The 25,704-nt window shown below is 48.2% G+C and overlaps 2 protein-coding genes across 3 annotated transcripts; one reads left to right on the top strand and one right to left on the bottom strand.

Moving 5' to 3' along the window:
* Window positions 1-17: 17 nt before the first annotated feature.
* Window positions 18-4,307, top strand: Fen1 (flap structure-specific endonuclease 1). Its single transcript, XM_015478060.2, has 2 exons — window positions 18-174; window positions 2,420-4,307. The coding sequence occupies exon 2, from the start codon at window positions 2,441-2,443 to the stop codon at window positions 3,581-3,583; it is 1,143 nt and encodes a 380-aa protein (XP_015333546.1). The 5' UTR covers window positions 18-174; window positions 2,420-2,440; the 3' UTR covers window positions 3,584-4,307.
* A 1,643-nt stretch (window positions 4,308-5,950) lies between these two features.
* Fads1 (fatty acid desaturase 1) lies at window positions 5,951-20,808 on the bottom strand. Of its 2 annotated transcripts, none has more exons than XM_015478062.2 (12): window positions 20,433-20,808; window positions 18,271-18,381; window positions 17,383-17,580; window positions 16,620-16,721; window positions 16,383-16,511; window positions 11,742-11,802; window positions 10,197-10,273; window positions 9,264-9,361; window positions 8,982-9,078; window positions 8,658-8,737; window positions 8,416-8,541; window positions 5,951-8,099 (listed from the first exon to the last, which is right to left on the bottom strand). In XM_015478062.2, exons 1-12 carry the CDS (start codon window positions 20,637-20,639, stop codon window positions 8,048-8,050), a joined length of 1,338 nt encoding a protein of 445 aa, XP_015333548.1. In that variant the 5' UTR covers window positions 20,640-20,808; the 3' UTR covers window positions 5,951-8,047. The 2 variants fall into 2 exon arrangements, with proteins under 2 accessions (XP_015333548.1, XP_048644927.1); XM_048788970.1 differs by lacking the exon at window positions 20,433-20,808 and adding an exon at window positions 18,477-18,634.
* Window positions 20,809-25,704: the final 4,896 nt, after the last annotated feature.

A 25,704-nucleotide genomic window follows, 5' to 3' on the forward strand; every position in this document is an offset into this window, starting at 1 on the left:
ACGACGCTTCCCAGAAGGCTGTGCGCGCCGGGCAGGTCACGTGACGGGAGCGCGGGCTTTGGAAGGCGGCGGGAGACGACCTGCGGCCGAGCTGAACAGCACCGGAGTTTGGGGCTGTCCTGGGCAATACCGGACCCAGCGCTAGCCGCCGAGGCCTCTCGCCCCAAAGGCCAGGTGAGACTCCAGGGGAAGCACTTCCGAGGACAACGGGGTCCGCCAGGTGCGGCGGGGACCCGGGGCCTGGCGCGCGCGGGGTTAACAGTGCGGTCCCACCGCTTCCAGCTGCCAGGCTTGGGTGGTTCGCGTAATCACAGAGCCTCTCTTCTTCACTTGTAAGAGGAGGGTAATGACTTCCCCCCGATGGGGTCGCAGTGAATTTTTACTAAGATCGGATAATGGAAACATTTATGAGACGTCACCGGTGTAGGCCCCTTCCTGCCTCCGTCGTTCTCGTGCCGCGAGAGAATAAAGGGCTAGCAGGGCATTGCCCTCTTCGCGCCTACTCTGTCAAAGCTGCGAGGCACCAACCAAAGGATCGGATGGGGAACATTGTGGGGGCAGTTTTTCTACATCTGTTGTCTCAGTTCGCCTTGGCAGGAATCCTGCAAGGCATTTTTACCATCCTTCTTCTACAGATGAGAAAATCAAATTTTTTATGACTTAGTGTTACTGAGATGGTAACTAGTGTCCCTAGAAAGGTCATCCTAACCTTCCCAGACTGTAAAGATAGGCTGGGAACCAGCATGTGAAGGATTCTGATGCCATGCTGAGGTGTTTGCAGTTAATTAGAGGGAAGAATGTAATGGAATCAGTTACACCTGGAAAAGAACCCTGGGAGGGAATGTGAGAACAATTGGAAGGTCTAGTAGACGATTTCTTAGAGTCAGGACACATGCCATCCTTGGGGTACAAGATGATTTATGTTGCACGTTAAAAAAAATCCTTTTTGCTAGTTATGTTTAAGGGGCTGGGGATGTGGCTCAAGCCGTAGCCCGCTCGCCTGGCATGCCTGCGGCCGGGGTTCGATCCTCAGCACCACATACAAACAAAGATGTTGTGTCCGCCGATAACTAAAAAATAAATATTAAAGAAATTCTCTCTCTCTATCTCTGTCTCTCTTTAAAAAAAAAAGATGTTTAAAATATTAAAATGTAACTGATGTAATACAGATAATGTGGCTTATGTGAGTTCTCTTTTTCAACTTATTTTAGTTTTTTAAACTATTCGAGACACTATTAAGTGAATACTTGGAAGTGTCAGAAATTGTGAGGATGTTTTGGGAAACATTGCCCTAGGAAATATTTTTTTTAATGTTAATTTTTTAGTTATAGATGGACACAATATCTTTATCTTATTTTATGTGATGCTGAGGATTGAACCGAGTGGCTCACACATGCTAGGTGAGTGCTCTACCTCTGAGCCACAACCCCAGCCCCCTAGGAAAGATTTGAACCACAGAAGTCCAGTACTGGGCCTATTAATTACAGCCTGCTAGCCTCTAACTTAGGCCCTGGGGTGGGTAAGAGCCACAGTGTTTACATTTTAGACTTAGTGGTAGAGCGAAAATACAAAGGGGAAGTCTTAAGCTCCCAGCAACATCCTGAAAAAAGTAGAAACTCTTGCTTTGCACAGTGGCACATGCCTGTAATGCAAGTGGCTCAGGAGGCTGGGACAGGAGGATTGTGGGTTCAAAGCCAATCTCAGCAATTTTAGCAAGGCCCTAAGCAACATAGACCCTGTCTCAAAATAGATATAAAAGGGGCTGGGGTGTGGCTCAGAGGTTAAGCATCCCTGGCTTCAGTTCCCAGTAGCAAAAACAAACAAAAAAGTTAGAAACTTACATACTAAAGGGGATGCAGAAGGAAAATTAAAGCAGCATGTTAGTTGTTCACCTTACCCCCATTCAGTTACGTTTTGCTTGCCAGTGTTTCAAGAGTGCTTTATCAGAATTCTCCAGAGAAACAACAATTCACTTATAAGATATATTTGCTTAGCAGATATTTGCCTGTTCTTTAGGGCTCAGTTCTGCCATTCTGGATTCCTCACGCTGAGCCAAGTGCTGTCCTCAGGCCTTCCATGGTCCTTGTTGAAACACATGTTTTGGTCTTTTTTTGGGGGGGGGTGATGAATTATACCATTTCTTATCCACAAAACTTTTTAGTCCCTCAAGAACATCCACAGTATCTGAGTTCCTGTAAGTAAGACTTAGTATTAATTGAATGAACTGTAAATTGAATGAACTGCTAAACTGTACATTTTTTGAGAACAGAGGAATCATGTCTTACTCATTTCATCTTCTGTTGTGCTGACTTGGTTTCCGTACTTTGTGCTAAATTTGATTAGATATGATGTTGGTGAGATAGCACCAATGATAACCCTTTGCATCCTTAAGGTTTCTCTTTCTCTTAACTCTTTTTAGCCACCTCTCTTCCATATTGCCATGGGAATTCAAGGCCTGGCCAAACTAATTGCTGATGTGGCCCCCAGTGCCATCCGGGAGAATGACATCAAGAGCTACTTTGGCCGAAAGGTGGCCATTGATGCCTCCATGAGCATTTATCAGTTCCTGATTGCAGTTCGCCAGGGTGGGGATGTGCTACAGAATGAAGAAGGTGAGACCACCAGTCACCTGATGGGCATGTTCTACCGCACCATCCGCATGATGGAGAATGGCATCAAGCCTGTGTATGTCTTTGATGGGAAACCACCACAGCTCAAGTCAGGTGAGCTGGCCAAACGCAGTGAGCGGCGTGCTGAGGCAGAGAAGCAGCTGCAGCAGGCTCAGGCTGCTGGGGTGGAGGAAGAGGTGGAAAAATTCACCAAGCGGCTAGTGAAGGTCACTAAGCAGCACAATGATGAGTGCAAACACCTGCTGAGCCTCATGGGCATCCCGTTCCTTGATGCACCCAGCGAGGCAGAGGCCAGCTGTGCTGCCCTGGTAAAAGCTGGCAAAGTCTATGCTGCAGCCACCGAGGACATGGACTGCCTTACCTTCGGCAGCCCTGTGCTGATGCGACATCTGACAGCCAGTGAGGCCAAGAAACTGCCCATCCAGGAGTTCCACCTGAGCCGGATTCTGCAGGAGCTAGGTCTGAACCAGGAGCAGTTTGTGGATCTTTGCATTCTCCTGGGTAGTGACTACTGTGAGAGTATCCGGGGCATTGGGCCCAAGCGAGCTGTGGACCTCATCCAGAAGCACAAGAGCATCGAGGAGATCGTGCGGCGACTTGACCCCAATAAGTACCCTGTGCCAGAAAATTGGCTCCACAAGGAGGCCCAGCAGCTCTTCCTGGAGCCGGAGGTGCTAGACCCAGAGTCTGTGGAGCTGAAGTGGAGTGAGCCAAATGAAGAGGAGCTCGTCAAGTTCATGTGTGGTGAAAAGCAGTTCTCTGAGGAGCGAATCCGCAGTGGCGTCAAGCGACTGAGTAAGAGCCGCCAAGGCAGCACGCAGGGCCGTCTGGATGATTTCTTTAAGGTGACTGGCTCTCTGTCTTCAGCCAAGCGCAAGGAGCCAGAACCCAAGGGATCCGCTAAGAAGAAGGCAAAGACTGGGGCAGCAGGGAAGTTCAAGAGGGGAAAATAAATGTGCTTCACTCCATTGTCCCTTCTTGATCCCGAGTATTTGCCCTTACCCTCAAGCTAGAGCTAGAGAAACCTCCGCAGGGCTGGGAGGGATGCATTGTTATTCTAGTGCTACCTTTCTCTGTAGGCTTTTTCCCTTTTTTACTTGATCTTATGGCAGGTGGGCCACAGAAGTGCTTTGTTTTCTCTTTTTTAGCTCAGGAAAGTGTCAGGCTCAAACCACTTCTCAGGCAGTTTACTGGACACTGGATCCATTGTTACATGAAAGTGATAGCAAAGAGTTTTGAAGAAGGAAGACAGAGATGAAAGTGGTGAACCGAACTGCATGGAAATGATTTCCTGGCTGGCCAACTGGGGCTTATGGGGCTGATCCAGACTGTATGTCCTGGTTCAGCCTTGACCCACCCTGAAGAAGAGCCATCAGGAAGATGCAAGTTCAGCAGATGGGAAGAGCTACTGAGAAAAAAGAATGAGAAGAAGCAGGAGTCCCTGCACTTTGGCAGGAAGGGTTTGATTCCTGGCTGTGTCTTGTGGTGGGCAGAAACTTTAAATTGCAATGTATTACAGTGGTTTTTCAGAGGAATAAGATGATGATATTCTTTTGGCCTTTCTGGGGCAACAACAGAATTGAGATTTTTGGGATAAGTCACTGGTTTTCGTGTGCTGTTTTTATTTTTAAAATATGAAGAGAAAAAAAGTCAATAAAATTGTGTAGGTATCCAGAATGTGATGTTCTTTGAGAACATTTGAAAATATCCAGCGCTCCATGCTCCAGGTAGACTATAATGTTCTTTGCACTCTAAGGTGTTTTGCAACTGGCCACAAGAGGGCACCATGCGCAGTATAATAGCCAGCAGCTCAGATGCCTAGCTTATTTTGCTGGGAAAGTTGTTTTAATAAATTGAATGAATTTCTGATGTTCCACCTAGTCTGTGAGATAAAGGAGCTCCTTTGAGAAAGGCTTGCAGTTTAGATCAACTACCTCATAACAACCAAGTATTTACTTTGCCAGATTGTAGATTATGAGGGCTGCCATTCAGAAACCACTTTCTTCTTCCTTTATGACATCAAATTGAAGTTGCTCTTTTCTTATAGAGTTGAATGTTTGAAAGTTTTATAATCCTGGTAGTGCTTGGGGAGAGCTAGCCTGTTGAGCTTCTGATCTTTTTAGCATTCCTTTCAAGGCCATTTGAAGTTAACAAGAACATATAAGTAACTGAAATTTAAATTGAAAATATTTGACAGGTTAGACAGGTAGAGACTAAATACTGTTGGTTTTCAAATTTCTAATGGAACAAGCTATATTACAAGCAAAATCTTAAGTGAAATCTCAGGATATAAGAGCTCTGATTGAAACAGGTAAGAGACAGTGTCCCCAGCAATGGCTCCATAACAAGGGAACTCTCTGAAAACCACTGATGTAGAAACTTGTGAGGACAGGGAACTTAGTTTTGTTCGCTGCTCTATTCCAGTATTTGATGAATGAAACTCATTTTCCCAGATTGAACCAAGCCATGACTTACTGGAGCTCCACTTTAAGTCAGGTAATTTGATTCAAAACTTGCAGTCACGCTGTTGGGGCCTAGAGGTGCTAAAGCTTCTTAGGACTGATCATCTCTGCAGCATTTCTACTATGGGCTATTTCCTGTGGAGGTCAAATACATGGTGGTAGGCTTTCCTTGTTTGATATTGGAGATGGAACCCAGGGGCACTTTACCACTGAACTATATCCTATCCTTTTTAAAATTTTTTGAGACAGGTCTTGCTAAATTGTTGAGCCTGACCTCAACTTTTGATCCTCCCTTCTAGCTATTTACCATGCCATGCACCACCACACCTGGCTTGTGCTTGTTTTTTTTTAATTTGTTGCTTGGTCTTTTCTAGAAGTTCATAAATCTAATTTTGCATGGGCACGCTACAGGGAAAAATCTTTCGTCTGCAGACGTTTTTGCTTAGAACTGTTTCAGTAGGATGAAGGGTGCAGATATTGCCCTGCTGTCTAGGTCTGAGGTATTGTGCTTGCAAAGATGTAGGCACTAAAACAAAGTGAAGGGTTAAATGACTCAAAATGGAAAACTAGAGGACAGTAGGGTGGAGACATTGTCTCATGAAGAGGAAGTGATGTAGACAACCGGGCAGGGCCTGGGCATATGGGAAAGAATTGGCTTTGCTTTTCCTTGCCATGGACCACCCTGCCTGCTTATTACCTGGAGAGTCCCGATGCTCCTTCCTGTTCCCTAGAGGATTATACAGAGGGAGTCTGCAGTGACTCATGTTCCAAAAGTTAAGAGGACACAGGTGCACCGTCACCAGGGAATCCTGTGCACACACATAGACAAGTACTGTGGGTTATAATGAATAGCCTTCATTTGGTCAAAATCAACTTTATTTTTCAGTTTTACTTCATCAGTTACTGTGTTAACGTTGGCATACAAAAAGATACCGACACTGAGCCCAATTAAAGAAAATGCCTCCAGCCTGGTAGTGGAACGATAAAAATAACAAAAAGATAAACATAAGAGTTGGAGTTTGAAAAAGTGAGTTCACGTATTCTGCCATGATCTGCGACCAGAGGCAACCTTTCCTCTGTAAGCCTGTTTTCTCGTCTGTCAGTGGGGTTTGAGGTCACTTGCTTTAATACTGTAACATTGTATCTTTTATCACCCTGTGTCCCCGTGAGGCCACAATGGTATGGGCTGAGAGAAGGCCATGGTGGTACAGGTGCTTTGAGGACCTGCTCTTGGCATAATAAAGTTCACTGGTATTTGCTCAGACTGGGCCCAAGCCAGTTGGCTAGATAGGCTGGTGATATCACACCCATACCTCAAGGGGGAGGGATCAGCACCTATTCTGGAGTGAGGGAGCCAGTGAAAGCCAACTCTTCCATTCTGCTTCTGATTTTCCTGTCCAGGATTTAAACCAGGCTCTCAGGGCCCAAAGGGAAAGGCCTGAACCCCTGTGACCCGCTGTCCCCAGCACCTGACAAACCTAAGTAGCCCTGCCAACCTCGCCACCCTCATTTCAGCTGCCTGCCACACTCCCCAAAACCAGATGTGGGCTCTACTTTTGCCCTCAAGTTTGAGATTCTCTTCTCCCAGTGTCCAAATGGTCCATACACTTTAGGTAGACGCTGCTGAAGAGCTAAAGAAATTATGTCCTGGCTGGACTGTGGGATCTAGACCAAGCCTCAGCACTGAGGGGAACTTCAGAGAGAACGAGGGCCTGACTGGCCACAGGCTTGGGGAGGAAGAGGGTGTGAGTGCTGGCGACAGGCCTTCGGCAAGACTTCTTGAGCGTGTTCCTATGTTTGTTCTCTGGAAACATGAGTTAAACTGTCTCACAAACCACAAGATCAAAAAATGGCATATCAGCGTTAGACTGATGGGCTTCCTAAGAGGTATTCCTCAATCCCTATCTGGTCTCCAGATGAATAAGGGTGGAGGAAGTGCCTAGCTACAGCAATGATGACCACAAAATTGTGTATTTCCAACTTTCCTATTTTGGATTTAGAACTGTGAAGTGATTAGTGTAACCCATTACTCCTGCTAGAAAATGCTGTTACATAATTTAGGGTATAGAAAATCTGTTTCTACTTAAAGCCCTTAGACTCTTCATGACTGAAACTTCATAATCACTTGGGCTCACCAATTGCTATTAAACTTGGAACTACAAGTAGTGAAACAAAGGGAAGCCGCTGGGAGCCCCATTTATTTCTAGGGAGAAGGAAGTCAGGTCTTTGCTTGCTGGCTGACAAGAAGCAAGCCCCTAGTCTTGGGAGTTCTGTTTTTTCCTTGGGGTGGGAGGGTTGGAAGTGAGTCAAAAAGAAGTGATTTTTGATGGCCAGCAACTCTACTTAATGTTCCCTCTGGACCTTGAATAGAACATGGGACCAAAACCAGTGGCCCCAAGATCCTTCAAGGCCAAATGTCACTAAAGCCACAATCTTGGCCTTGGCTGCTTTTGAAACTGGAAAACAGTCTCTCCCAACAGCAAGGGCAGATGTGGAAGCTGAACTCCACGGCAGGCAGTTTGTGCTAAGCCCCAGGATTCTGTGCATGAATGCTTCCCTTCTAGATCTTTCTCAAAGTGGTCAGCTGCTCCCTCCCAGAGGTTAGCAAGCGACATCACTGACAAGTGGACCAGGGAGTGTGCTGCTGCCTGATGTGGGCTCACCCAGTGTTCTCCAATGTTCATCTGCCAAAGTAGAAAAATGAAACAAGAACTGATTCACATTCTGGCTCCAACAGCTCCTCCCCTTCTGGGGACTTGCTTGTCCCCACACCCTTCTTAGGGGATTAGATGTGTATCTGGAAGGTAAAGGGGAAAGTTGGAGCCTGACTTTTATGTCCCCTAACCCTCCCCGCTCTGAACGTTGGAATGTAGTGGCATCGTCCCTTGAGCTCCCCTCTGCTTTGGCTCCAGAGTCACCCTCTCCTCTTGCAGATGGAGCAGGGAGGCGCTGTCCTTACTGGTGAAGGTAGGCATCCAGCCAGAGCTGCCCAGACTCCTTCAGTGAGCTGCAGGGTGACACAAGAGTGGACGGTGAGGGAGATGGGCCAGTGAGCCAAGCAGAGATGGAGGGGCAGGTCTTACAGACAGGTGTTTCCGCCCTTCTGCTTCTGAGGAAGCTGGCCTAGGCACAGCGCTGAGGGGAACTCCAGTGAGAATAAGGGCCTGACCTGGCCACACAGTGCCCTGCCTGTGCCGTGGTGACCTCCTCTATCCCAGGTGACAGGGAAATGTTCCCATTGCTCGCCACCCCACAGGGCACCACCATTCCCACTGCCCTGCCCTCCCCTCCCAACAGCCAACCCCCAGGGCTCAGATACTCACTAGACAATGTCGGCAAAGGCTGAGAGCAGGGGCTTGGACTGGTACTCTATACCGTGCTTGGCACACAGCGACTGCACCAGGGGTGCCACTTTGTGGTAGTTGTGCCGGGGCATCGTGGGGAAAAGGCTTCAGGGAGAGTGGGAAAGTCAATGAAGTCAGTGGCTTCTGCCCTTCCTGTCGTCGTCGCCCCCCACCCCCACCCCAGGTCCTTCCCGCCCTGCTTCCTGGGGCTCCTGACTCACTGGTGCTCGATCTGGAAGTTGAGGTGCCCGCTGAACCAGTCGTTGAAGGCAGACTTGTGGACATTGCATGTTGCCTGGAGCTGGAGGAGGAGGTCGGGAGCATGTCTAGAGCCAAAAGGCCAGCCCACCCCGCCCCAGGTCAGGCTAGCTAAAGAGGGCAGGTTAGACTGTCCCTGGTCCCTCCCTTCACATTACGGCAGGAGAGAAGCCTCAAGCGAATGAGTGGGGGTACATTGGGGGACTTATTTTTTGCTGTTACCATCTTCCCTCCACCCTTTTCATTAGTTGTGTTATGCCTGGGTCTTCCAGATGATGGTCCCTTACCTGGGTGGACACCCAGTCCATGTTCCGGTCGTGATCAATGTGCATGGGGATGTGGTTCATCTGTGTGACCCACACAAACCAGTTGCTCTCCAGGAACCTGTTGGATGTGGCACACAGTCAGTCAGCAGAGCCCGGTCTTCCTCTTCCTCAGTCACAGTGCCAGCTTGTGCACTGTCCCGGGTCAACTCCTGAAAGAGCTGCTGCTGCCTGAGACCCCCAGCGCGGTCCCCAGACCCAGCATTTGTGCTTCCCTATGCCAGTCCCTACACCCCAGCACACTACCTGACGATGAAGAAAAGGCCCAGGAAGCCTTTCAGCCCCAGCAGCGGCACGTACGAGAGGAAGATGCGGGTGTAGAAGGTGACCATCCAAGCCAGGTCCTGCAGTGTGAATAGCAGAGCAGCGCTGCCACGGCCGCTCTGGCCCCCTCCCCGCTCCCCTCCTCCGCCTGCTGCAGCCTCAGCCATCCGGGGAACCTGGCCTCCTCAGCTTTTCCTCTCAGTGGCCCCACCCTACACAATTAGTACCAGTGCTGGAAGCACTCCCAGCCCTCCTAGCCTGTCCCTTCTCAGGGCCCCACGAGTCTCCCTGCCTCTAGCACCTCCCAACCTACCTAAATGCTGCCAAATGAATTTCCAGGACCAGGGTTCTGTGCACCCCAGTGCCCTGGTCAAAGCTCCTGCCCTTTTCTGCGCAGTGAACCAAGCCCAGTACTCCTCCCTGGTGCCGGAGTCCTCCGCTACGCCTGGCCAAACTCACCCTTACCTCCCAGCTTCTGTGCTCTGGTCTTCATCCCCTGCCTCACCTCTGTCTGCCAACTCCACCCATCCGTGGAGGCCAGCTAGAAAGGTGACTTTACAAAGCAGACACAGGCAGGCCTTGTGGAGTGCCCAGAGCTGCTTCTGCCTGTACTTCTTTCCTGGTATCAATCATACCCTGCCTCACTGAAGGTTCCCTGAGAGGAAGGACTGTCTCCCATCGCCTCCCCCAGCACAGGGGACTGGGGGCACACTGGCTGCATGAAGCCAGGCCCAGGAGGCGGGGTCCTTCTGAGTGCGCCCAGATCCCTTCCTCTGTCTAGGGACAGGGAGCATCATACCTTGTCCTGTTATTTTGTTCTAAGTTGGGCCTGGAGTTTATTCCCCCTGGAGAACCCTTTCCCCCACCAGGTGCTGGAGAACACAGGACATGGGACTCTTGGCCGTGGATACTTACCACCCACTTCTTCCGCTGGATAACAAAATAGAAAATGTACCACTGGAAGTAGAGTGGCAGCAAGGTTGGGGGCCCGACTGGGAGGAAAAAGACAGGAAGGAGGTGTGAGCCGTGGGACAGCCACAGAGGGTTTATTAAGAAATGGTCCCCAGCACGGGGCTGCCCCTGCCCGTCCCCTCAGGTTGCTCCTCCAGCTGCCTTAGCACTCCTCAGCTGGCCCCACACCAGCAGGCACTGAAGGAAGGTAGGCACGAATGCCCACCTGGAGAAAGCCACTCCCAAAAGGAGGCCAGGGAAGGGGAGGGGTAGGAGGGCCATCTTTTTCCAGGGTTAAAACTCAAAACCCAGGCCCAGAACATGCTGTGCTCCCACACCTTTTAAAGGGCACTGCTAATACCCCCAGTGCCCCTGTGCTGCTTGGCCAAGCCCTGCACCCATAGTCATCTGCCAAGTTCTTGGTTGCTCCACTGCGCACGTCAAGGGAAGGGGCAGGGACAGGAAAATGTGTGTGTGTGCACACGCATGTGATCCTCTGACCCTTCATAGGCTGAGGTTCACTTCCTTGGACTAGCGACCTGGGTTGTGCTGCCCTGATCTGAAGCCCTGGAGGTCAACTACAGGCAGAGGCAAGGAGCTACTTTTGAAAGAAAACTGGCAGTTGCAGAAGTGGTTCCCATTCTACGCACTGCCCCATTCCCTTCCCGTGTCCCCTCCCTGCAGCATCTGATGCTGCTCTAACCCATGCGTCGCATGCCCATCCAGGACTCCTTGATGTGCCTTGGATTTTGAAATTCCTTCTCCTACAAGTCCGCTGCACCCTCCTTTCTCTGCTAGGGACAGTTGCTAACAGGCAATCAGGATAAATGCCTTCACACTGATCCCTGCCCTCCCTCCCTTTAAAATTCTGAAAATTCAAAGGAGTTTTAAGGCTCATTATTTGGGGCCATCTGGAACAGACTTCCAAACAAGATGGATGCAGCAGCTCCAGAGAGTATGCAGCCACAGCATCTTTGCTCAGCTCACAGTCCTCCTCGGGTCCCATCCTCCCACAACTATGTGGACATTTGGTCCCCTATGGGTCAGACAGGGCCCCATCAGATCATCTTGACCTGGGTCTCTGACAAGGTTTAAGGTAAGGTTTAAAGCTCATCCGGAGGGCTGAAACTAACCACTAGGTGTCCTCATGGAAAGAGCTAATTTGCCCCCAACACAAATGACCTCTAGTCAAATATTGTTAGCCTGCTGACTCTGCTCAGTGGAAGGGCAACAGTTCCAGGCAGGGAGTGACAGGGGCAGGGTGGGTACTTGCTCCAGCCCCTTTCCTGGATTGTATTCTTTTTTTTTTTTTTTTTTTGGGTGGTGGTGCTGGGGATTAAACTTGGAGCCTTGTGCACGTAAGGCAAGCACTCTACCAGCGGAGCTGTATCCCCAGCCCCTTTCCTTAACTTTAATACTTTAATGCCATCATCGAGAGCTGTTTCCTCCTCACACCCCACAGCAGCCCCCCACCCAAGGCAGCTCCCCGTGGTGGGTGAAGACACTCACTCAGGAAGAAGTATTTGTGCTGGTGGTTGTATGGCATATACTTTTTCTTTTGTTTCCCAAGCTGTAATGAAAAGTGAACATAATTTAGCAGTAACCAGTTACAGACCAGCCACCCAGTCCCCTCCCTTCCCTGCTCAAAAGCTGAACCCACCGCATGGGTCATCAGCCTCTTGGTGCTACTGGAAGGCCCCAGGAGGCCCAGCTTTACCTCCAGCAGCTGGAGTGAGGCCTTGGCTGCAGCCTGCAGTGTGTGGTGACATGACCCACAGCTCAATGGCCTGTGCCCCATGAGGATGTGTGCAATGCAGGTTCTGTCAGACCTCAGGACTTCTGAGATTCATCCAAAGATGTCTCTGTCATGACTTTGTTCAGGCCCTGTCATTGCCTTTCCTGTCTCCCACCTGGTACTCTTTGGACATCTGAGTCTCCATGGAAAACTCCTGTATAGGCAGCTACTCCCTCTATGTGCGGCCTCTAGTCCCCCATCAAAATATTTTGGTTGCTTGATTTCAACATGAACTTTATAAAATTACTTGAAAGTTTTTTGTTGTTATTGTTGGGTTTTTTTGGTGCTAGAGATCTGAATCCAGGGCCTGTGCATGCAAGGCAAGCACTTTACCAACTGAGCTATATCCCATCCCCATCCCTTGAAAGTTAAACAAGGTTTGGCAAGTATGTGTGGAAAGGATACCAAGAACAACTCTGCAGTTTGAAGGTTCTGGCAAAGTTCTCCCTTGCGGGTGGTGGTTATTTAACAAGCCTAGCTGCTACAAAGACAGGCTGTGCTCCAGCTCAGTCAGGAAGCCCAGGGCTCCGGTGTCTGCTCTGCTGTCACTCCACAGCTCCTGCATTTCTTGCCCAATTAGTTCTGGTGACTAGACAACCCCAAGGGCACAGCAGAAGCAGAAGTCTGGCTCGTCTTCTCATGCGTCCCCCCACTGCATCCTCAGGCTACTCACTGAGCTTACTCTGTGCAAGGCACTTCAGCTAGACGAAGCATTCTGTCTGCATTCACAGATTTTCTCAGTAAGTACTGGAGTACCTAGCTATGCCAGTCACTGTCAGGGAGCAGAGGCCACCAGTATGAAGTTCCTACCTGTATGGAGCTATAACCCGAGGAGAAGAAGCTGGTAACAGATTGGTAAACATCTCTAAAAAATTTACAGATTATAAACAGAAAAACAGGGACAATAGGCAGTGATCTGGCAAAGGTGGTCAAAAGGCTTTCTCAAGTCTTCCCTGAATGAGAAGGGCTAGCAATGCAAAGCTTCAGGGCAAGAACACTGAAAGAAGGGACAGCCGGCACAAAGGCTTGGGACGCTCAGGATCATGAAACTAGGGAGAGGTCAGCTCGTGTGGGACCTCAGAAAGCTCTGGTAAGGTCAAGATAGGTGCACAATCTGCTTTGTACTTTTAAAAGGCTTACTCTGTCCCAACACCACCAAAAAACTAAGGCTTACTCTGGCTAGAGTGAATTATAGGGCACAGTCACAAGTGAGGAGGCTGAAGCTAATCCAGACCAGAGATAGACCTGATGGGTATGTGGTCTGACATGGTTTGCTTTCTAAGGGTTCCTGTGTTGGAGGCTTGGTCCCCAATGTGGTGATGTTGGGAGGTAGTGGGGCCTTTAAGAGGTGCCTAATGGGATGTCACTACATAACTGGGGTTTCACCCTCAGAAGAGACTAATGTGATTCTTGTGAGACCCTATTTAGTTCCCCCTTGAGACTGGGTTGTTAAAAAAGAGCAAGATTGGCCTCTCCCTGGTCTTTGGCTTTTCTTACCATGTGATTACTCTCACAGGCCCTCCTGCCACCATGACAGTATCTGCCATGAGGCACTTACCAGAGGCCAAAATGATAAAGCAGCCCAATCTTAGACTTTCAGTATCTAAAATTGTAAAATAAATCTCTTTATTTATTTATAAAGTACCTAGCCTCAGGCATTTTGTTATAGCAATAGAAAATGAACTAATGAATGGCAGTGGATATAGAAAACTTGATGGAATTTGGATATATTTTGGAGGCAGTGTCAACAAGGTTTGCTGATAAACTAGATGTGGTGGTGAGGGACGTTCCCTCTCAAGCAACATTGACTGAAAAGGGAAACCTGGAAGAGTCACCTTTATTGGTTGGTGGGGTGGATGGGAAATGCAAAGGAGCCCCATCCATTGCTCTCTTTGGATGGGAATCAAATGCCATTATGGTCCCCAAAACTTTGTCCCACCATGTTAAGCCTCTCAGAGGTCAGAAGGGTTCTGTTAGGGGCAAAGTGTCCCTTCTTACTCTTTATCCTCCAGGAGAGTTAGGAGGCCTAGGGCAGATGTCACAGAATTAGCCAGGGCTTCACTGTTCAGTTAAGCCATCTCCAAAGGGACTGAACCGAGCCCCACGTGGCCCCAGCACAGGCATTCACTACAGGCGACCCATCCTCAGCCTCCTGGCTAGAAGGAAGGAAACAATGGAAGCTCATTTTGGTTCCCAAGTTATTCTCTGTTTTGGATGTCTGCAGATAAGCCCAGCGCTGTTCCTAAAACTCCACCACCATGTTAGCTTCCTGTCACTGTACCAAGATCCCAAGGTCAACGACTTAAAAGAGAGAGGATTTTTTTGGCTCATGGTTTCCGAAGTTTCAGTCTCTGGTGAGGCAGATCACGGAGGCAGGGTATGATACACCACCAACAACCAGGAAGCAAGACAAGGGAAGGGGCTGGGGTCTTAATACACCCTTCAAGGGCAGGCCTCAATGACCTTTCTCCAACTACGCCCCACTTCCTAGCGTCTCCATTAGTTCCCAGTACTGCCATGAGCTGGGTACCAAATCTTCAACAAGGGAGCCTTTGGGGACATTTAAGATCCAAACCCTGGCACCCACACTGCTCTCGAAGCAGCCACCAGAGCCAGGGCAAGCTCGTCACCCGCACAATGCTGATCCTAACACAGTGCTGGAGGCCCAAGGAACCATGGACATGGAAAATAAGAACCTTAGGGACAGCAGGGACATGGGCCTCCAGTTAAGAGCACCTCACAATAGGATGGCCAGTGCTGCCAAAGTCCTCCCAGAGTTCTTCTCACGACCAGAGGGGAAAGGAGAGCCAGCTACCTTGAACTCTTGCCTGGAACTGAAACACATTCAGTGACAGTTTAATCCCTGGCAAGCTGAAATGTCATTAAGTGGGTGAAGGGGACCTGGCAGAACTCTGACTGTAGCATGGAACCTGGGGACAAAGGATTTTAAATTAACTTTTCAAGAAATTCTGCTGGCCATTCAGAACCTTCTACTGCTTATGCTCACTGAGAGTTCACCAGAATTCCAGCCCCAGGCATTCTTCCTTCAACAGCTTGGGATTCTTGCTCCCACCTCAGATAACGACTCAGGCCCAGTGGTGCCCACCCTGGAAGTCAGGCTGGAACCAAGAAGGTGGCAATTAGTTGCCCCTTGGTTTCAACAGTGAATTGGCCCCAAGATCCCCCACAGATACCAAAATTTGCAGTTGCTCAAGTGCTTTATATAAAGTGGCATTTGCAAATAACTATAGTCCTGTGAGCCTGGCAAAATGGGCTTTGGTATTTATTTTTAACCCAGGGCTTTGTGCATGCTCTACTAGTGAGTTACACCCCCAGCCCCTTCTCAGTAAAAAAAAATAAAAATAAAAAAATAACCCCCTACCCCAAGTACTGGGGATTGAACCCAGGGGCTTTTTACCATTGAACTACATCACCAGTCCTTTTGAGATGGGATCTTGCTAAATTGCCAAGGCTGGACACAAACTTTTGATCCTCCTGCCTCAGCTTCTGAGTTGCTGGGATTATAGGCATGCACCAACAAGTCTCTCATGGGAAACTAAATTCTCTAAATTACTTATAATACCTAATACTATGTAAATACTACAAAAACACCTGTTTTACTGTTCTGTTTAGGAAATGATTTTTTTTTAAAAGTGTACATGTTCAAGTCACGGACACCATTTTTTCTGTTTCTTTTTTTCTTCTGTAGTGCTGGAGATGGAACCCAGGACCTTGTGCGTGCTAAGCAAGCACTCTACCTCCGAGCTACATTCCTAGCCATTCAATTTTCTTTTCTGAATATTTTTGATCTGTGGTTGCTTGCACCTTCAGATGCAGAGTTCAAGGATACTGGCAGCCAAATGTACTGAATGAATGGATGTTTCAGGTACTAGGCATTAAAGGAGTAGATAGTCCATCCCTGAACTGGGGAAAACTGGGACAGTGCAGGATATCCAGTGTAAGAGAGACAATCAGTATGTGCAGGGTGATGACCCTGACTCTATGGCTGGGGTGTCACAAAATACCCCTAGGAGGTGCCATGTATCACCTTCAAGGATGAACAGAGGCTTGCAGTCATCTTCTGGTCATCCTCTGGATCTCTGAAGCTTATGGTACTTTCACACAGTAACTCTTTGCTGACTGAACTCAGTAGGAGGAGTGGATGATTCTGTCCTGGGCAGCCCAGTCCTGGCTGACTACCTGCTGCTTCCCAGAAATTCTAAAATGCAAGGGCCCCAGCTAGCCCAGTCCCCAATGGATGTCTTGCCTACACCAACAACACTGTATTTCCCCCAAATCCCTCTGTACTGGCTGCTTTCCATTCCCCAAGACCATTCACTAAGACCTCTGCTCACCTCCACAGAAAGGACCTTCCCCAAGGCAAAGAAGAAGGGATGCATGTTGATGTCCGGGTCTTTGCGGAAGCAATTGGGCTTGGCATGGTGCTGGAAGTGCATGTGGTTCCACCAGCTGGCAGGGGCCCCCTACAGAGAATCGGGGATGTGAATATGAAAACCTAGTATCACCTCTCCCCCACTCAGACACCCCCCTTAGAGACTGGAGTCTCAGAGAGCCCCCTCTGTCCCACTGACCTTCAAGTGGCCAATCACAAAATGATGTAGCAGGTGATTCCATGTAGAGGTGCCAAAGACTGACAGATGACCAAAGTCATGCTGTAGCCAGCCAGCCTGAGCCTAGGAGAGAAGGTTAGTGCCAAGAGCCGCCAGCCTGCCCAGCCTATCCCTCTTCCTTCACTCACCCAGGCCTGTGCTGGCCACAGTGCTCCCAACTGAGCACATCAAGAAAGAAGTTAGGAAACCTGGGTCTCACTTCTGGCTCTGCCACTGATTCACATGGGAGTTGATGCAGATCACAATGCCTTCTGTGTTCTTCAGTTTCCCCATCTCTGAAGTTCCATGACTTAGGATGGACTCAATCCAGGAAACAGAAAGGACTCAGAGATAAGCAGGCTTGCCACATGGGTGCTGACAGCCAACAACTGGGCACCCACCATTATTAGCATGTTGGGCTATGTTGGTAGAGGGGAGGGAGTCAAGCTTTGTTGAGAAACCAGGATCTTGGTTCCTGGCACACTGGGCTGTGATAGAACCTGAACTTGAAGTTTCAGAGAACAAATTCCATGGGAAGAAGGATTAGAGACATTAAGAGAAATGATAATGGTCATGTGGCCAATGAGCAGATAAAAGTCACAGAAAATGGAATGTTCTCTTTGTGCATCTACTCCCCTGGGTGTCTTCAGATCTGCAGGCAGGATTCTTGGTCTTCTGAAGTGTATAAAGCTTTCCCCAGGGAGGCCAAGAATGGCTGTGCACTCGACAAGTCAAAGGCTCTTACCTGAACTATACAGAGTAGCACTGCAGAGAGGAGGAAGGTCACAAAAGACGTCCCAAAGACCCAAAGGATGAGCCAGGCAGCAACATCCAGCAAGAGGATGTGCAGCAGGTATAGCAGGAAGAAAAGGTGGCTGGACTTCATGAGTCCCATCCGCTCCACGGTAGCCCGCAGCTCCCGGAACTCATTCGTCAACTCTTTCTGTGGAAGAGTGGGGCTGTTAATTCTTCCCAGCTGCAACCCACACTGCTGGAGACAAGGGCCCAAGGACCTCCCACTGAAGTAGCTGTGGGAAGTCCATAATCGTAGGCAGAGACACCACAATGATGGGGAATGGTGACAGGAGGACCTGCTAAGAATGGGACTATGCCTATGAGTTAAACAGGACTTGACGTAGGTCCCTGTTTGCCATTTACTGTGTGATCCTTGGTGCCAAATCTTTCTGAGCATCAGTTTTTTCACATGTAAATGTATGAGGATTTTATGGGTCTATGCTGGGCACAGAGTAAGTGTTCAAAATATAGGTCTCCTGGGCTGGGGTTGTGTGCCCGCCATGCACACGTGAGGCCCTGGGTTCGATCCTCAGCACCACAAAAAAATAAATAAAGATATTGTATCCATACTAAAAATATATATATATTAAAAAAGAAAAGTTATATATATATATAGATCTCCTGCTGCTCACAAGGATGATGACTGCAGTATTGGTGGTGGCACCCTTGAGAGAATCACAGTTTCCAAAGTCCTGTTCCTTTGGGCCCATGACCCTGTGACTGTACAAGAGAGGCAGGAATCTCAAACCTCCTGAAAACTGGAAAACTGTCACCTATTATCTCTAGGTTTCCATTCCCTCCCCATCAACCAAATCTCCAAACAGCAAACGGGTCTCACATTCTTGGTGGGCTCAAAGCTGGGCTGCTCCGGAGCCAGTTCTCCAATCAGGAGAGAGTTCATATACTTGCTCACAAGGCCCTTGTTGATGTGGAATGCCACAAAGGGATCCTGCATGTGTGGGGAGAAGACAGCAAGGTGAGCAGTCAGCCCCAGTCCCTGAACAGCTCACACCAAAGCCAGCTTCTGCAGGCAGGAAGACTTACCCAAGTTGAAGCAGGGACCACCTCCCTCCAGCCTCTGCCCTGAGTGTGCTCAGGCCTTTCCAACTGCCCACAGCTCATCTTCAGCATGTGGGTTACCATGAGAAGAGCACCACACCAAGGAATGAGAAACACTGCTCAGGGGTCACCCAGAAAGACCTGGCTGGGCTGGCCCTGGTGCCTGGGAACAGCTTTTGCCCAGGAATTTAGACATAGGTGAGAAACAGGCAGAAGGGATGGGTGGGGCTGAGACTTCTCTTCCTTTGAAATTTGAACAAGGTCCCTCTTTCTGAGCCAGCTTCTTCCTGAAAAAAGTGCCCGAGTCCCCGGTGTGAACTGTGGAACTTGTCACATTTCTCCCCTTCTGTGCACCATGGTTAGGGGCAGGGTTCCCAACTTCCTTTAACTCTTACCAACCCCTCCCCAAGATGCCTAATTTAAGTGGAGTCCTCTAAGACAGGATTCACATTAGCAGATGGGGTGGGGGGTGGCCCTTTGCCGAGAAGGGGCTAATGAGGCGGGGCGGAGCCAACAATCCGGTGGCACCACACATCCAGACCAATCACCAACCCAGCTGTGGTGTCCCAGGCCCCAAATCACACACAGCCTGTTGTCGGACTTGCTCCATCTCCGCAAGCACGGCCTAGGCTCATACTGTCTACAACCACCTAGGCTTGTGAGTGGTCGCTACAGGCAACGCAAACCGCACAGGCTCTAGCCTCACACCTAAGGCAGCTTGTCAGAGGGAGGGCAGGTCTTCACCCTGCAGCTCCAGGCGATTTAGCTGGAACTCTAGTGACCTGAGGCATGCTTTGGGACATCAGGGCAGAGATGGGAATGAAGATGGGTGATAGGTTTAGGGTGTCACACTACACTGTGTGGGATTAGAAACGGATCCAATGGGAAGGGAGGGGTTAACAATGATGAACCCGTCACAAGCGGTGATCACTCCTCATCCCCTGCTCCAGCCCAGGGAGGCTATGAAAGGCTCTTTGTAATCCAGAAAGAGAATCATTAGAGCTAGGCATGCATGATAGTGCACACCTGTCTCAAAGAGCTGGGGATGTTGCTCAAAGGTAAAGCACTTGCCTAGCGTACACGCAAGGCCCTGGGGGTTCAATCCTTAGGACCGCAAAAATACAAAAACCAAACCAATCAACCAATGGGATCTGGGTTTTGCAGAGCAAACCCACCCTGAAGCAAGGCAAGGGAGGACAGCAGTCGTATGTGCCAAATAGCTAGAGACCCCTTGATATTTGGCTAAGTGACCTCCCCGGCAGTATTCAAAGACAGTTCTGGAAATCTTCCATAGTGTATGCCCAAGCTGGCGCCCCCACCTCAGCACAACGCTCCCTTTCCTCCCCGCGCTTCTAGCCGGTGAGTCCCTTCCCCGCGTTTCCGCAAAGCGTAGGGGATCCCAAGGCAGCGGGCTTCGGGATTCAACCCTATCCTTTAGGGATTCCTCTCGTGCTTTGGAAGTGCAGCCCAATACTTTCCGTCAGGCACTCTAAGTACGACGCGGCTGCGCCTCCAGCTCCTAGCCCTGGAGACAGGACGTAACTCCCTCCCTGCACTGACCCCTCCTCTCTGGGCCCTCGGCAGCAACGCTGTCCCCGGGCCTTGTATTCTCGCTGCCTCCTTCCTCCTATCCCGGCTCTGAGTACTGTCCACGCCTGGAGACCGCAGACGGGGGCTGCGGATGGAATACACGTGGGGAACAGCCAGCCCTTTGTTTGTGTGTGCACATTGCTGGCCTCCAGCCCCAACCCCCCAGACTCATTTTACGGCCCCTCTCCTACTCTTGCCCCCGTGTCCACAGGACACTCGATCATCCGGCGCCTCCTGGCTTTCCTCCCAATTAGTAGGTGGTCCACCAAGGCGCCAAACTTCCTGTCTCCCGCTCCTTCTACGTACGGCCCTGGCCCGCCCCCTCCCGTGCCCCTGCCTGGCGGCGCTCACCGTGGCATCCTGCCCAGCGTAGTGGCTAATGACCCGGGAGCCCCCCGGGTGCCGGCGGGTGAACTCGCTGATATTGTACACCTTCCGGTCGATCACCAGCCATCGCTCCTTCTCGCGCCCAGAGCGCTGCGCCACCTCCTCCCAGGTGAAGTAGCGCGGGATGGATCCCTGAGCTGAAGTCCCAGCTGCCACCGGGTCGGGGGCCATTGCTGGCTTGGCGATGCCGCGCGCCAGCTGGGCAGGGGCTGTCGGGCGCGCGCTCTGGGACTCTGGGCAGTGCACGCCGGCCTCGCGAGCTCGGGGAGCGGTCCGCGGGCGCGCGCCCAGGGCTCACAATCCGCGTGCTGGGTTTTCAGCACCCGCGGTGCGGACCACAGAGACCGGCGGCGCGCGCTCCCATTGGCTGAGCCGCGTGGCGTGGGGCGCGAGCACCGCCCTCCCGCTGGCCCGCAGGGGCGGCGCCCCGGGAGGGACTTGTCTGCTCCCGGCGCTGCGAACACGCGCCCCCTCGCGGGTACCTTAAAGTGGTCGCGGCTAAATTCTGCTTCCTGAGTTTCTGGCGGGGAGTTGCAGGGATGGCTCTTAGGGAACACCGTGGACAGAATAACGGTTTCCGGGGAGTGCTTGGGTGGGTCCCAGCTCGCTGAGGCCGAAGCCCAAATGCAAATAGGATCGGGCCAGGCTTGGCCTGCAGAAGCTCCGGCTGAGTGTGATTGTGCAGAAGGAAAACAAGTTTAGACAAATTGAATTTGGCAGTTTATTTGGGCAAACAAACGATTACAGAGTTTCCAGTGAGGTGGGCAGGCAACGATTATAGACAGAAAAAGGAAGTGACATACATAAATGCTTTTGGAGGCAGCTTTGGGTCAAATTTAATTTAATTTGACGATTTCCCCAACCCCACCCCCACACTTTTTTTTTTAAGTTGACAGATGAAATCGTGTGAATTGATAATGTACAGCATGATGTTTTAAGAATTTTATATATATATATATATATATATATATATGGTGGGATGGTTGAATCTAGCTAATTAACTCTCTTGAGTGATCTATGTCATTAACAGACCGAACACATTTGTGTCTTTCCACAATGTCAAAATTTATTACATAACAATAAATTCACAGGCCACATCACTTTCAGTGGTGGCAGTTCACCAAATACTTGTGGGTTATCTGATTAGACATAAGCTGGGCAAACACGAGTTCTTATATTTGTCTTAATTTCTAATATCTATAACCCTCAAGTCACATCACACTTCACACAATGATACATATGTATGTGTCAACATGTATGTGTCTCTCTCTCTCTCTCTCTCTCTCTCTCTATATATATATATATATATATACCTATCTATCTATATCTCAATCACAGAAAGACTAAGAAAGAGTTAATACCACTGCAGGGTTTCAGGATGCTGTACCAAGAGCACAGAGAGAGTGTTCTTTAACCCTGAAGGCAGTTAAAGAATTACTGTAGGCAGTCAAGTAAGGATTTTAATGAACCCGTTTGCCGCAGTCCGGCTGCAGCAAAATAACCGGGGGGGTGACGAATAACTTGTGTACGTTGACACAGCAGGAGTGGGAGCCCTTTATTGCAGGACAGGAGCAGTATTTATACATTCCACACAGCTTATCTAATTAGCATAAACTAGATACATCAGTCAACCAATCAGGAATCTCTACACCTAATGGCTCGGTTTTGTTACTTCTCAAACCACTCCCTCTGACATTTTGCCAGGCACCATCCAGACTTGTTTACGAACGTTAACATTCCCCTGGCAAAATGCCAGGTGTTATTTTGACTTGTTTACAGACTCTAACACCCGTTCTGCAGAGTTGTCAAGGCAGAGGGTCTGGAGGGTTGTGGTTTTAGTTTTAGAGTGTCAGCTTGGAAGGTTTCAGCTTGGAAGGGCTCATAGGGAGTCAACACAGAAAGGGGAAACTGCATTCTGCTGAAGTCTGGTAGACCCGAAATCAGAGGTTTGTCTAAGTTGGCCCGTATGTTACTTATCAGTTTGTGCTTTATAGTTGTGCTGAGGACATGGTGGTTGTTTACTTATTCAAACAAGGCATAGAGTCATTCTATCTTGGCACTTGTACTCAAACTGTAGTAAAAGTCAAGATGGAGTAACTTAGGTTACTGCTGTCCTATATACCATGGAGTAACTCTGAACAGGGCACAGTCTGTACTCCACAATCTACCCCCTGAATCCGGAGGGCATGAACCTTAAATCTCTGGAATAAGAGGAATCAAATTGTTCTCAGAGACTGATGACACAGGTTTTGAGCAAGTAGAATCCAAATATTATTGCCAATAATAAGAACAATGTTTCTTTAGATGAGACCATATTATGCTGGTCAGGTTATACCAACCAGTCTTGATGCAGGTCAGAGGGTTCCAACTGGACCATGAACATGTACGTGGTATGTGGGCTTTGAAGGATTTGCTGATTATTTGGAAGAACATGCATTTGGTATGTATGTCTTCAATATCTTTTGAAGTGTGATTGAGTTAATATTTAGTACTGCAGCTACATTTTTTTTGTGTGTGTGTGTGTGTGTGAGTTCAGTTGAATTTTTTACATTGGCCAATTGTGGAAGGCATCAGATGCTTTTCTGAGTTCCTCCTGGTTTGTTTTGATGACATTGTCCATGTGTCATCATGGAATTTCTTGTATTCTACCATGCCATGATTCAGGAAAGTCTCCATATAACATTTATTGGGTATGGGAAACTAGGTAAGGTTTTGTATTCATTGTAACATTAGTTACAGTTGTCACCTTTATACATTCTGAGTTTATAACATGAGCATTTGATCCTGAGGTATGATTGTAATATAGTACTTTAATGTTTGATTTATGACATATTATCCACACAAAATTTCCTAATTTCTAACATATATAGGTACAGTTGCTATATTAATGGGGTAATAATCTATGGTAGGGGTAATCTACTCAAATATAATGAAACTCAGATGACCATTTTTGCACCATTCCCTGTTAATACACTATCCTGATATGTATAACAGGTCTCCTGTAGCGGAAATTTGATGTTTACAATCATGGAATGTCTGTGCATAAACTATCAATGAGGAGTTCCACCTGAAAGCTGAATTATGTCTAATGGGAAATCTCTGGATGTTTTAAATCATATTTGACAGGTCATGTATATAGTCCAGTAGATTTAAAGAAATTGTGTGCTTCATAATCTATTTGCCATAACCAATCCATCATCACCATGGATTAAAGTGTGGGGCATATAACTTTCCCCTGAGATAATCTTTGTTAGACTTGGGCAGTTGCTTGCTTGTTCAGCACTGGGTATCTATTAGTGTTTCTATTATGCAAACAGTCGCTTTAGTGAATTGCATCTGGTGAAGTGTATCAGTGCTGTACATGGGTGTGTATGTATCTGTGGAGTTAGAGCATAGGTGCTGGTGTGCTAACAGAATCTGGGCAATAACACTGTCTTTGTGGACAAAATAAGTAGTAGGATGTAGTAGTTATGGTGGCACAGATGATTAAAAGAGGAATAATAAGGGGCTGGGTTGTGGCACAGTGGTAGAGTGCTTGCCTGCATATAAATAAATAAATAAAATAAAAGTTCATCCACAACTAAAAAATACATATAAAAAAAAAAAGATGAATAAGGCTGGGGTTGTGGCTCAGCAGTAGAGTGCTTGCCTAGCAAGTATGAGGCACTGGGTTTGATTCTCAGCACCACAGAAAAATAAATAAATAAAATAAAGATTTTTAAAAAGATGAATAATAATAGTAATGAATAATAACAATGAATGTGCATGAGAGGCGGCAGGGCGGACAGCTCAATTGCATGTTGTCTAAACTTGCCTGTTAGTGCCTGGACATGGGAAATGTCATGATCATACTCCACATTCCAGGTGTTTGTCCTTCTATTGGATTCAGTTTGGGTTTTGCCAGTGTGCTGCTGTTACTGCTGCGGTGGTCAAGACAATTGCATATGTCTGAATGGCCAGTCGGATTGGTTCATTCATATATCTAGTTATAGGGGCAGAGACTGTTGATTTTCTGTAGTGTAATGTCCCCTGTGTCCTGTTGTCCAATAGGTAGTCATGTCTCCCACTGCCACAATTTCCTGTGGGAAGATATTTCTGTCCTTGATTTCAATATGCACCCTATAAGGTAGCACATTAGGTCTTTCTAATTCCCTTTTTTTTCCCCATATTTTCAATGGGTATATTTAAATAAGAATGTGGACTTCCCTTAACTCTGTGTTCTCTCTGATTTAGATTGAAACATGCTTGAAGCAATTTCAGTTGGAAAGCTGAGAATTCTGGAAATAATTGTTTTTTTCTTTTTAGTAGTACATTGTCTATCCATTCACTGCTTGGGCACCATACTGTCCTTGTTATGAAATGGGTTTCCTGATCACTATTCTCCTAGGGGGTCCCTAGGCTATATTTCATAGCATTAAACTCTGGTTATAAAAGCTGCTGATGGTTTTGCTGCTGCTAAAGCTAAACCTGATTCTGAATAAATGTCCACCCGTGTTTGTGGATACTGGTGTTGTATTTGCCCTAAAAATCTATTTGCTTAATCAAGTTAGATGGTTTACTTATATGTATCTGTTAGGATTCTGAATTTAAATTTTGTCAGTGAGGGTTTTGCAATCTTCACATCCTTGTCTTACCCTTTGTATCTCAGGCCAGGTCACTGTCTGGTTCCTGTCATCCATGTGTACAGTCCATGAGCACCCATATGTCCTTTCAATGCATGTGTAGTTAATATCTCTTGTGCAGTTTTTGCACATGGGTCCTTCTTAATTGTCCATCTTCCTCCTTTTTATTTTGATGCTTGGCACCTTGGGTATTTCCCATGGGTCATCATCTCCTTTTCAAAGTGTTAGAGGTGGAGTGTTTGTGTGTAGTTCTGTCTGCATCCTTAGTTAATTTTAAGTTGGGTGTTTTGTCCTCTGACTTTATGCTCTGCGTCAGTGCATCTGCTTGGTTGCTGTATTTAGTTGTGTCTGAATCATCCTTCTGATGTGCTGATACGTGCGCCACCCTAATGCTAAGTGTTTGTGAGGCTTTTTGTAATTCTTTCCAGACTACAGGTCTTTGCCATTTGTTTTATAACTGTTATGTGTCCATTTGTGTGACCACAGAGCTATGCCATTCATACGGATCCCCAGAGGTGAGCATTGTGTTAGGGTGTTTCCTTTTTACCCTGACCATAATTTTTTTGTTCAGTTAATGTTTTCTAGTTAATGTCTTGCCCATGCTAATGATTTCT

This window comes from Marmota marmota, unplaced genomic scaffold (assembly GCF_001458135.2).
Source record: "Marmota marmota marmota unplaced genomic scaffold, marMar, whole genome shotgun sequence".
Taxonomy (NCBI): domain Eukaryota; kingdom Metazoa; phylum Chordata; class Mammalia; order Rodentia; family Sciuridae; genus Marmota; species Marmota marmota.

What these genes read in the sequence shown, in the direction of transcription:
- Fen1 (XM_015478060.2), top strand. Translation starts at nt 2,441, where the DNA reads ATGGGAATTCAAGGCCTGGCCAAACTAATTGCTGATGTGGCCCCCAGT.
- Fads1 (XM_015478062.2), bottom strand. Translation starts at nt 20,639, where the DNA reads ATGGCCCCCGACCCGGTGGCAGCTGGGACTTCAGCTCAGGGATCCATC. An exon ending in ACGCTGGGCAGGATGCCACG is followed by an intron (nt 18,382 to 20,432) that starts GTGAGCGCCGCC and finishes CCACACATGCAG; the next exon opens with GATCCCTTTGTGGCATTCCA. An exon ending in GCTTTGAGCCCACCAAGAAT is followed by an intron (nt 17,581 to 18,270) that starts GTGAGACCCGTT and finishes ACTCTTCCACAG; the next exon opens with AAAGAGTTGACGAATGAGTT.